The sequence below is a fragment of the Lygodium microphyllum genome, chromosome 19 (genome assembly GCF_053477565.2).
Source record: "Lygodium microphyllum isolate KBCC chromosome 19, Lygodium_microphyllum_v1.1.10, whole genome shotgun sequence".
NCBI classification, from domain to species: Eukaryota; Viridiplantae; Streptophyta; class Polypodiopsida; order Schizaeales; family Lygodiaceae; genus Lygodium; species Lygodium microphyllum.
The window spans coordinates 83,736,542-83,749,466 of NC_141153.1; the positions used below are offsets into that span (position 1 = coordinate 83,736,542).

Genomic DNA, 12,925 nt, shown 5'->3' on the forward strand with positions numbered 1-12,925 from the left:
TATGGATCAACCATCATCTCACTCTTTGCCTAGACACAGGCGTTTGTGGTGTACATGTAGAACATATTGTGGAGGTGGACGTATGGTTCCTCACTCAACATATGCAAGACACATGAAAATTGAGGAAAGATTTAAGAGTCTCACTACTAATCTTGGTTTACATGACTCTCAAGGACTACCACAAGATGACATTCTACTAGAGCATAATGACATGGGAGACGAGGTCCATAATGACCCATCAGATGAGATTGACAATTTAGACGAAAGGGAGGATAATGAGGTGGAACCACAACATGAAGCGTTCGAGATGGATGATGTTGAACCATCTTTATTTGACAAAATCATTCAAAGAATAACTCAATTGCAAGCACTTTGGGATGAGCATCAAGCTTCAATTGAGTTTCAAGATAAAATGCTTAAAATTCTTTTTGGTGATATGGTCAGTTCTAATCCCTGTCTTTATGAAGTCTCATCTAGATGCTTTATGTGAGCCAAATGACCTCAAATGTGCCGTTATAAGAGCAGTACACTATGAAATGAAGCAAGTAAAAGTGGGCTGGCTAACTAATGTACACTTGCAAGAAAATATTTGGAAAGTGAGAATAGAGGATCAAGATTGGAAGGATTGGAGGCTATGTGTATCTACAAAAAAGCAATGGCAAGTACTCAAAACAAAAGCAATTGCACTTGTTGACAATAAAAGAAAGATTGTACCTACCATGTGGTGTTCGCATGAGCATGAGGAAACAATGTTATGACGGTATGTTTATTGAAGTCTTTTGTTTTGTATTGCTTAATGTAATTTACATTTTCAAACATTATGACGGTATGTTTATTGAAGTCTTTTGTTTTGTATTGCTTAATGTAATTTACATTTTCAAACATGCATTGCAAACACTTTCTTATTGTTACCATGCCTATGTAGGTTTGCCATGTCGACTTCTAATCTAGAGATGATGGCTCTTTTGAAAAAGATGATGAGTGAGGATCCCAAACTACTTGGGCTTGTGGATTTAGTTGTGGAAGAAGTGAAAGGTAACTAACTCTAATAACTAAATTTATACCTAATTTTATTACTAATTCATGTGTTCTAATCCAAGTGCTAAGAAATTAAGTGATTTAGTTTGATATAGCACTTCTTTTAAAAAAATACAAGTCTCTTATGTTTCTAAACTTTGGTTTATTATGTGTACATAAAGGCAACAAAATCACAAATGATGGTACAAGAGATAATGGAACAATGAAAGCTAAGGAGGTTTTTGGCCCTAATGTCTCTTCAAATCACGATACAGGTATATGTCTTTATTTCTACTAAACTTTGAAAATTAAAATTTGTACATATATTACATCTTGCTTTATTAGGTGATTCATTTTGAGATTAACTAGCTTTAACTAGTCTCTTTGCCTAATTTAAAATGTTCATAGTTATTCATATTTTTAAACTTTGAGTAATTGTGTGTATATATATAAATATAGATAAAAGAACAACAAAAGGTGGGAAAAGAGGTAATGTAAGAAAGGGAGATCAAGAGGTTACTTGCGATAATGTTTCTTCAAGTCAAGATGCAGGTACCAACTTTAAGGATCAAAAACTTGTACAAATTTGGTGACCCAAATTGATACAAAATATCTAATTACTTTCTTTTGTGTTATTGAAAATTTTCATAACCTTGTATTATCGTGAGCTTTGGTTAACTCTATGTATATATAGGTAAACAAGTTACTAAAGATGACACAAGAGACAATGCAAGAAAGGAAGACATTGAGATTGCTTGCCTTAACACTTCTTCAAGCCAAGAATCAGGTATTACCAGCTTTCTTATGTTGATAATGAGTCATTTTTTGAAATGGTTATACTAACTAATGATATTTGATCACTTGAGTATCAATAGGAGTGATACGCATACCATCATATGATGATATCTATCGGCCACCCATGTTGAAATTTAGAGAAGAGGGTAGACTTTATGGAAAAAAAGCTCTTGGCTGAATACTTTAAAAGTCAACACACTGTCATGCTCGAAAATTATCATCGAGTACATAGGTGGTTTGAATCCTTAAACCCAGATGATCTGCGTTATAAAAATGCGGATAAAGAGTATATCATGAAAATAATATCAGAGAATCACCATGAGATTTTACCATTGAAGTTTATTGGATGTGAGTACATATGGAGAGAGAATGACATATATGACTGGTGGAAGGCTACAAAGCAAGATGAAAGAAAGTATTTGAAGAAAAAAGATCTTTTAAAGAAGGTAAGTTGATTGTTATTTTTTTTATTGGCTTTCCTAATATTTGAGGTGTAGATTCTTAGTTATTGAACTATTAATCTTATGACATATAGAGAGAACTATCCGCATCTCTTGGAGTGGATGATATAGATAAGCTTCAAAATGTATCAAATGACATCACATCATCAATGGTAAGATGATATGATTTATAAGTTTGATATCATAAGTGTAGGATTGGTTCTTTTTCTTGCATACTCATTTAGGGGTGTCTATTGATGGATGGCAGAGTGAACCATATGTTGCTACTATTGATTCTAATCAACTTGATGTATACATTCCTAGCATGGATGATATTGCAAATGAACAAGGTTTGGAAAAGGTATCTTATAATCTTATATGTTTATCATTTTTGTACTTGATTCCATATATTTTGGAGACATTTGATGTATATACATGATCTTATTTTGTTGATGTAGCCTCTTGAAGAAAGTAGCTCCTTTGAAGGACAACAATACAAGCAAACAGATTTATCATTGTAGGTAATGCTTTTTAGCTCATATCTAATAACTTTCTTTGAGAATGTCTCTAATACAAGCAAACAGATTTATCATTGCAGGTAATGAATATGTTCATGGAGGAAGAAAAGAGCTTTGAAGAATTTCAATGTTATACATCCGATGAGGTTCTTTGCTTTATATTAAATTTAAGATTGACCATATGATTCATGTTCTTAACAGTATCTTATCCTTTGCATGCTTAAAATGTAGGATGTTGAAAATGAAGATGAGACACTTGATATGGAAAATTGTGCCAGCTTTTCAAAGCTATTTTCACATGGTTTAGACAAAATAATGTACTCAACTAAACGTCAAGAAACTCTGGAACAAAGTATCTATAGTTCAAGCAATGATAAGGTATGTAACTTTTTTTTCTGTATAAATATTTTTAATGTGATTACTAATTTTAGTTTTGAATGTAAGCTAATCCAGATGATGACATTAATGAAACATCTCGAAAAAGTCAAAGAAAGAGGAAGGTATTTGATATATGTTTGTGAGAGAACAATAGCATCATAATTTAGTGAATAACTAAAGATATGATTTATTACATAACTATTTATTTTACGTGTTGACTAGCCAAGTGAGAAGATGAAGGATCTTTTGCAACAAAGGAGCATGAAACGAGGTACCAATATCAACGAAAAAGAACCAAATGTGCTAGATGTAAATGTTTATATTTTTGTTTGTCATACATGAAAAGCATAATCTAATTTTTTTATTTTATTTGAATTAGGAATTTAAAGTTCTCCCAAACCAAGGCATTGAGATTAACATTTCAAATGATACTCAAAGGGTAACTTTATTGTTAATTTATATTTTAATTAGATATATATAATTGTAGTCATGTAGTTCAATTTGTAGCTTTGAGATTAACATTTCAAATGATGCTTAAAGGATAGCTTTATAGTTTATATATATATATATATAATAGTCATGTAGTTAAATTTATGGCTTTTCATATTATAATTCGTGTCATTTAATTATCTATACATAGTATAATAAGTTACTTGTTCTCTTTTTGTTATTCAATGCAGGTTAATATGACAAAAGAGAACATGGAAACCATACTTTTGAAGTATCTTGGTGTGCCTACAATTCATGATATGTACTTTTCTTTAAAGAGTACATACATCAATCTCAAAAAGATTGAAGCTAGCTTTCGAGTCTTGATTAAGGATACAAAGAAGCCAACTAGTGATGATATGATTAGGGAGATTATTTATTGGCTACTAGGAAATGGAAAAGTTGTATTAAACAATAATAGCAATGTGCTTAGTCTAGATGATGTGGAAGTTTTAGCATAACTTCTACTTTGAGTTAAGAATTTATTTCTTTTCAACATATTGGAGATTTGAGGGATTACTCAAACATTTATTACTTTGCAACATATTGGAGATTTAAGGGGATAAAACAATCAAGACACACATGTTGCTTAATTAGTTTTTAGTTCTATGCTCCTTTAAAAGTATTTTCATTTTTCTTTTGGTTGCTAGAAGTAGATGTTGATGTCTTAATTTGTTTAATCTATTTTGATCATTAGATGTATGTTATTGATCCTTACTTAGAGATGATGACATTCTCTATATAATTTTCTAGTTAAAATTTTATTGTGTAATTTCTTGTTTGATATTAGCATGTCTAAGAGTAAGGGCAAAGTAGATAAAGTGATGAGGAAAAAAGAGAATTCCCACGGAATTTCCTAGTTGAAAGTGCATATAAGTAGAGAATGCAAAAAATAGCAAAAATGAGAGTTTTCCTAGTGAGAATACCTAGGGAATCACCTTTAGAATTTTTTTCCTATATATGGAATATTTCCTATATAAGAATTATTCCCTACATAGAAAATTTTGTATTTTCCTATGTAGGAAATATTTCCTACATAGGAATTTCCTATGTAGGAAATATTTCCTACGTAGGAAAAGTCTTATGTGATTCCCTACTTATTCTCACTAGGAAATGTCCCATTTTCCCTAGTTTTTACTTTCCCCACTTATATGTATTTTCAACTAGGGAATTCCATGGGGAATTCTCTTTTTTTCCTATATGGGGATCGATTGAAAGTTCCTTGTGGTATACGTCAATATCAAGACAAATAACAAAGATAATGAGATTTCTTATGCAAACTACCAAAGACGAAGATTATTTACATGGATATTTATGCATATTACAAAAGACCAACGTGACAGACTTATGCCGTATCAAAGGATGACAAGAGAACTCCATAAAGCTTTACTACCACCTGATGGATACTTAGTGGATTCTAATAGGTACGATGAATGTCCAGAATGGCATGCATCAAGTCTCATGCATGTATCATGTGTGGAGAAAGCAAAAGAAATATGGAGTTTTTTAGAAAAGGCTAATGATTGTGCATGCAAAAGAGTAGCTCTAACAAAGGGAATAACCATAGGAGCAAAGAAGTTAAGATGCAGGGATGCAACTAATGAAGAAAAGAGATATGTTCATCATAGCTTCAACATAGAGGTGGAAACAGCGACAGAATATAAGAAGGTTTTTCTAAGGGGAGAAGTATATAAAGTGGGAGATAAAGTGGTGGTAAGATGCGATGAAGACTCTAGAGTGGACATAGATGTTGGCCATTAGAAAGCATGCATATCATCATTTTTTTCGTTTGAATGCAATGGTGAAGTGAAACTATTTTTTGGAGCTTATTGCTACAGACAATGTATTGTGGTTGAAAGTGGCCATGAAAGTCTAGTTGTGGATACCACTACAGGTATGAGTGTCTTGCAAAATGGTTTTATTCCATTTTCATGGGATTGTATTAGACCAATACAATCATTGTTACACAAATTTATTCCACTTCAACATGGAAACAATATCATCGCATATGAGATAAAAGATTTGAGACCAAGGTCACGTTTGATTAAGATAGGTTGCATTGGTTGCATTCCTCCTTGGCTAGAGGAAAATGATGTTGTTTATATGAAGTCTCATCTAGATGCTTTATGTGAGCCAAATGACCTCAAATGTGCCGTTATAAGAGCAGTACACTATGAAATGAAGCAAGTAAAAGTGGGCTGGCTAACTAATGTACACTTGCAAGAAAATATTTGGAAAGTGAGAATAGATGATCAAGATTGGAAGGATTGGTGGCTATGTGTATCCACGAAAAAGCAATGGCAAGTACTCAAAACAAAAGTAATTGCAATTGACAATAAAAGAAAGATTGTACCTACCATGTGGCATTCGCATGAGCATGAGGCAACAATGTTATGACGGTATGTTTATTGAAGTCTTTTGTTTTGTATTGCTTAATGTAATTTATATTTTCAAACATTATGACGGTATGTTTATTGAAGTCTTTTGTTTTGTATTGCTTAATGTAATTTACATTTTCAAACATGCATTGCAAACACTTTCTTATTGTTACCATGCCTATGTAGATTTGCCATGTCGACTTCTAATCTAGAGATTATGGCTCTTTTGAAAAAAATGATGAGTGAGGATCCCAAACTACTTGGGCTTGTGGATTCAGTTGTGGAAGAAGTGAAAGGTAACTAACTCTAATAGCTAAATTTATACCTAATTTTATTACTAATTCATGTGTTCTAATCCAAGTGCTAAGAAATTAAGTGATTTCGTTTGATATAGCACTTCTTTTCAAAAAATACAAGACTCTTATGTTTCTAAACTTTGGTTGATTATGTGTACATAAAGGTAACAAAATCCCAAATGATGGTACAAGAGATAATGAAACAATGAAAGCTAAGGAGGTCATTGGCCCTAATGTCTCTTCAAATCACGATACAAGTATATGTTTTTATTTCTACTAAACTTTGAAAATTAAAATTTGTACATATATTACATCTTGCTTTATTAGGTGATTCATTTTGAGATTAACTAGCTTTAATTAGTCTCTTTGCCTAATTTAAAATGTTCATAGTTATTCATATTTTTAAACTTTGGGTAATTGTGTGTATATATATAAACATAGATAAAAGAACAACAAAAGGTGGGAAAAGAGGTAATGTAAGAAAGGGAGATCAGGAGGTTACTTGCGATAATGTTTCTTCAAGTCAAGATGCAGGTACCAACTTTAAGGATAAAAAACTTGTACAAATTTGGTGACCCAAATTGATACAAAATATCTAATTACTTTCTTTTGTGTTATTGAAAATTTTCATAACCTTGTATTATCGTGAGCTTTGGTTAACTCTATGTATATATCGGTAAACAAGTTACTAAAGATGACACAAGAGACAATGCAAGAAAGGAAGACATTGAGATTGCTTGCCTTAACACTTCTTCAAGCCAAGAATCAGGTATTACCAGCTTTCTTATGTTGATAATGAGTCATTTTTTGACATGGTTATACTAACTAATGATATTTCATCACTTGAGTATCAATAGGAGTGATACGCATACCATCATATGATGATATTTATCGGCCACCCATGTTGAAATTTAGAGAAGAGGGTAGACTTTATGGAAAAAAGCTCTTGGCTGAATACTTTAAAAGTCAACACACTGTCATGCTCGAAAATTATCATCGAGTACATAGGTGGTTTGAATCCTTAAACCCAGATGATCTACGTTATAAAAATGCGGATAAATAGTATATCATGAAAAAAATATCAAAAAATCACCATGAGATTTTACCATTGAAGTTTATTGGATGTGAGTACATATGGAGAGAGAATGACATATATGACTGGTGGAAGGGTACAAAGCAAGATGAAAGAAAGTATTTGAAGAAAAAAGATCTTTTAAAGAAGGTAAGTTGATTGTTACTTTTTTTTATTGGCTTTCCTAATATTTGAGGTGTAGATTCTTAGTTATTGAACTATTAATCTTATGACATATAGAGAGAATTATCCGCATCTCTTGGAGTGGATGATATAGATAAGCTTCAAAATGTATCAAATGACATAACATCATCAATGGTAAGATGATATGATTTATAAGTTTGATATCATAAGTGTAGGATTGGTTCTTTTTCTCCCATACTCATTTAGGGGTGTCTATTGATGGCAGAGTACCATATGTTGCTACTATTGATTCTAATCAACTTGATATATACATTCCTAGCATGGATGATATTGCAAATGAACAAGGTTTGGAAAAGGTATCTTATAATCTTATATGTTTATCATTTTTGTACTTGATTCCATATATTTTGGAGACATTTAATATATACACATGATCTTATTTTGTTGATGTAGCCTCTTGAAGAAAGTAGCTCCTTTGAAGGACAACAATACAAGCAAACAGATTTATCATTGCAGGTAATGCTTTTAAGCTCATATCTAATAACTTTCTTTGAGAATGTCTCTTATACAGATACTTATACATTAACTTTCATTTCCCATAGATGAATATGTTCGTGGAGGAAGAAAAGAGCTTTGAAGAATTTCAATGTTATACATCCAATGAGGTTCTTTGCTTTATATTAAATTTAAGATTGACCATATGATTCATGTTCTTAACAGTATCTTATCCTTTACATGCTTAAAATGTAGGATGTTGAAAATGAAGATGAGACACTTGATATGGAAAATTGTGCCAGCTTTTCAAAGCTATTGTCACATGGTTTAGACAAAATAATGTACTCAACTAAACATCAAGAAACTCTAGAACAAAGAATCCATAGTTCAAGTAATGATAAGGTATGTAAATTTTTTTTCTATATAAATATTTTTAATGTGATTACTAATTTTAGTTTTGAATGTAAGCTAATCCAGATGATGACATTAATGAAACATCTCGAAAAAGTCAAAGAAAGAGGAAGGTATTTGATATATGTTTGTGAGAGAACAATAGCATCATAATTTAGTGAATAACTAAAGATATGATTTATTACATAACTATTTATTTTACGTGTTGACTAGCCAACTGAGAAGATGAAGGATCTTTTGCAACAAAGGAGCATGAAACGAGGTACCAATATCAATGAAAAAGAACCAAAGGTGCTAGATGTAAATGTTTATATTTTTGTTTGTCATACATGAAAAGCATAATCTAATTTTTTAATTTTATTTGAATTAGGAATTTAAAGATCTCCCAAACCAAGGCATTGAGATTAACATTTCAAATGATACTCAAAGGGTAACTTTATTGTTAATTTATATTTTAATTAGATGTATATAATTGTAGTCATGTAGTTCAATTTGTAGCTTTGAGATTAACATTTCAAATGATGCTTAAAGGGTAGCTTTATAGTTGATATATATATATATATATATATATATATATATATATATATATATATATATATATATATATATATATATATATATATATATATATAATAGTCATGTAGTTAAATTTATGGCTTTTCATATTATAATTTGTGTCATTTAATTATCTATACATAGTATAATAAGTTATTTATTCTCTTTTTGTTATTCAATGCAGGTTAATATGACAAAAGAGAACTGGAAACCATACTTTTGAAGTATCTTGGTGTGCCTACAATTCATGATATGTACTTTTCTTTAAAGAGTACATACATGAATCTCAAAAAGATTGAAGCTAGATTTAGAGTCTTGATTAAGGATACAAAGAAGCCAACAAGTGATAATATGATTAAGGAGATTATTTATCGGCTACTAGGAAATGGCAAAGTTGTATTAAACAAAAATAGCAATGTGCTTAGTCTAGATGATGTGGAAGTTTTAGCATAACTTCTACTTTGAGTTAAGAATTTATTGCTTTTCAACATATTGGAGATTTGAGGGATTACTCAAACATTTATTACTTTGCAACATATTGGAGATTTAAGGGATAAAACAATCAAGACACACATGTTGTTTAATTAGTTTTTAGTTCTATGCTCCTTTAAAAGTATTTTTATTTTTCTTTTGGTTGCTAGAAGTAGATGTTGATGTCTTAATTTTTTTAATCTATTTTGATCATTAGATGTATGTTATTGATCCTTACTTAGAAATGATGACATTCTCTATATAATTTTCTAGTTAAAAATTTATTGTGTAATTTCTTGTTTGATATTAGAATGTCTAAGAGTAAGGGCAAAGTAGATAAAGTGATAAGGAAAAAAGAGAATTCCCAAGTTGAAAGTACATATAAGTAGGGAATGTAAAAAATAGGAAAAATGAGAGATTTCCTAGTGAGAGTACCTAGGGAATCACCTCTAGAATTTTTTTCCTATATATAGAATATTTCCTATATAGGAATTATTCCCTACATAGAAAATTTTGTATTTTCCTATGTAGGAAATATGGAAAAGTCTTACGTGATTCCCTACTTATTCTCACTAGAAAATGTCCCATTTTCCCTTGTTTTTACTTTCCCCACTTATATGTATTTTCAACTAGGGAATTCCATGGGGAATTCTCTTTTTTTCCTATATGGGGATCGATTGAAAGTTCCTTGTGTACTGAGACCATACGCTCATAAATATAACACCAGAAAGCATCATGACTACCATGTCGAATAATGTCATCCAAGAAATTTCCAAAACCTACATTTAGTAAGACAAGAAAATATATACGATTAAAGTGAAATATAATTGCTATATAAATGAAGAAACTAAGAAAATAAAAAATATTTATACCTGCAACATGTTCCAAAGGAGCCGAGTTTGATCCTAAGAGCTCCTCAGAGCTTACTCTCCATTAACCAAGCAATTCTCTCAAAGTGTCTATATTTTCTCTAGACCAACCATGGTCACGAGTGTAGTTGTAAAAAGCATGAGCAATGTCTATCAGAATCAATCCTAGGTCATAGAATACCTTCGGGAATACCTTCAATCTCACATAGTACATAAGGCAAACACCATTGAATCCACTTTTGATTTTCCTCAGCCTTGTAGCTCTCACAATACTTACTAGGATATCTTGGCCAGCGACCATAACGAATAGAGTATGGTGTCACTTTAGTGACACGATGTGTTGTCTCATCAATTTTTACTTTCATCTTGTTATCCACAATCCTTATTAGAGCACATATATATTTTGAGAACAAATTTAGAGCCAAAATATGCATACAATCATATACAAGGTCCACGGATAAATCAAAGCCATAGAGTTCATATAGTCTCCAAAAGCATGATCTACCAAAAAGTCCCGCATCTTTCAAAATCTCTTCTCTTTCTGCTTGGGTGAGGGCTCGCTTTGCCATAGTCAAAGAACTAAGCATTTCATTGGTTGATCTTTTAATTGGTCTATATCTCAACTGGAATCTATTTTGATCATACAAGTAACGTCCTGAGCCCTCACCCTCCAAAGTGGCTATTGCTTTGTCTCTACGACAAAACGATTGACCACCATCTTTGAAAGATCCAATCTTGCACTGAGCTGGATGGTCTCCAGTTACCATCATTAGCATCTTTACCCGAGAGCCAAGGAATCTTCAGCTCAGTCTTGCTATGGATGGCGTGAACCCATTCGGTCTGTGCTCAACTTCTTACAGCGTGTGGCCTATAGTCCTTGTCAACTACAATATCTCTCCATGGCTTTCTACGAAGAAAGGACATCTCATCCTTAGCTTACTCAATCCCGACCGCTACAAAGTCAAAAATATAGATGTGTATCTTCAACCATTAGTCGATGAGCTTAAGATTTTGTGGGCGGAGGGACTCACCGTGCAAGATATGAGCAAGCACAATGGTCGATGGTCCGCCAATATTCGAGCCATTCTTATGTGAATGATGCATGACTTTCTAGGATTCGGAGAGTGCTTAGGTAAGTAGGCTTCCGTTCTCATTGGCAATATCTATCGTAGCTCGTTCAAGTTTGTATTCATTGGATAGAGGTGTTGGGACAGGTCTGGTTACCTCAGGTTATCATGCATGTCCATTGTGCAGGACACAATTAGACTCCCGAAGGTCATGAACCATGAAGAAGATGGTATATCAAGGACACACCGCTTTCTTGCCAGAGGGTCATGAACTCAGAGAAGGTTTTCTTGGACGACCTCCAGCACATATGAATGCCCAAAGCTGATATGAGCTGAAAATGGTCCACACGGAGTCACATCCAAAGGGAATGCGATGGTTCTCAGTTTTCTACGAGTTGCCATATTGGACCGACTTACAGATCAACCACTTTGTTGGATCCCATGCATATTTTCAAGAACATGCATAGCTTGCTATGGGATCAATCACATGAAAGAGAGACACTGTAGGGGCACAAATGGATTTGGAGGAGGTAGGCAAGATGGAGGCACTTTGGCCGCAGCCAAGTGCTGATGGTCGCTTGCAGCTACCTCACGCTCCTTGGGTTTTTTCCACTAAAGAAGAGTGCATTATGAAGCAAATAGTCAAGTCTATCCACACTTTGACGGCTCTCAGGTCTTAGTTTTCTAAAGATAACCAATTATCAAGGCTAAAATCCCATGATTGGCATTAGATATGTCAGGTTTGTACTACAAATGCATTGTAAGTGCCTGTGCATTTTTCTATTTGGAGTGTAGTCGTTGTTCATAATGCTTTCTCCTTTGTGGCAGTTTGTACTACTGATCACGATCGTAGAATGCCTTACTTCAGAAATACGCGGGGCGATTTACAAGTTGTCGACTTTAGTGTAATGGATCTCACAGAAGGAGATTAAGATGTCCTTTATTGAATTTGCGAGGCAAGGAGCAGTGGAGACGATCTGTCTCTTTGAGAAATACCTGCCTACCAGCATGCTCATGATACAAATCCACCTTCTTGTGCATCTTGTAGATGAAGTGGAGCTTGCTAGACCTGTCCATACGCGATGGATGTTCTTCTTGGAGTGCTTCATGAAAGGCTTGAAAGACTTTGTGCAACAATGAGCTTGGCCAGAAGGTAGCATGGCTGAAGGTTGGTTGGTGTCTGAGACGCTAGTACATATTTCACAATGGCTAGCAACGGTGGATCCAGACAACAGTATGCTATGGTTGCTAAAAGACAATGATAGACTGACCAGAGATGTGGTGGTTGGAAATGGGGTAGAAAAAAGAATGGATGCTACAATGGAGGAGAAAGTGAATCGCTTTTGTATGTTCCACCATGCCTTTATGGAGACGTGGCTCGCTTGCTAGGTACCAGCAAGCTAGGAAAGATCAAGAGGAAGCGCGATCTAAATTTTGATGTAGTACGTGCCATCCATCGATTCGATATCCCGAGGGCATGGAGGAGATGCCACAGTTTATGTCAACGTAATGGTTGGATGGAGCTTTGAC

The 12,925-nt window shown here is 33.2% G+C and overlaps 1 protein-coding gene across 1 annotated transcript; it reads left to right on the forward strand.

Moving 5' to 3' along the window:
- Positions 1-2,813: 2,813 nt before the first annotated feature.
- LOC148020104 (uncharacterized) lies at positions 2,814-4,098 on the forward strand. The gene is made up of 4 exons (XM_087699655.1): positions 2,814-2,850; positions 3,215-3,270; positions 3,371-3,457; positions 3,829-4,098. Exons 1-4 carry the CDS (start codon positions 2,814-2,816, stop codon positions 4,096-4,098), a joined length of 450 nt encoding a protein of 149 aa, XP_087555781.1.
- Positions 4,099-12,925: the final 8,827 nt, after the last annotated feature.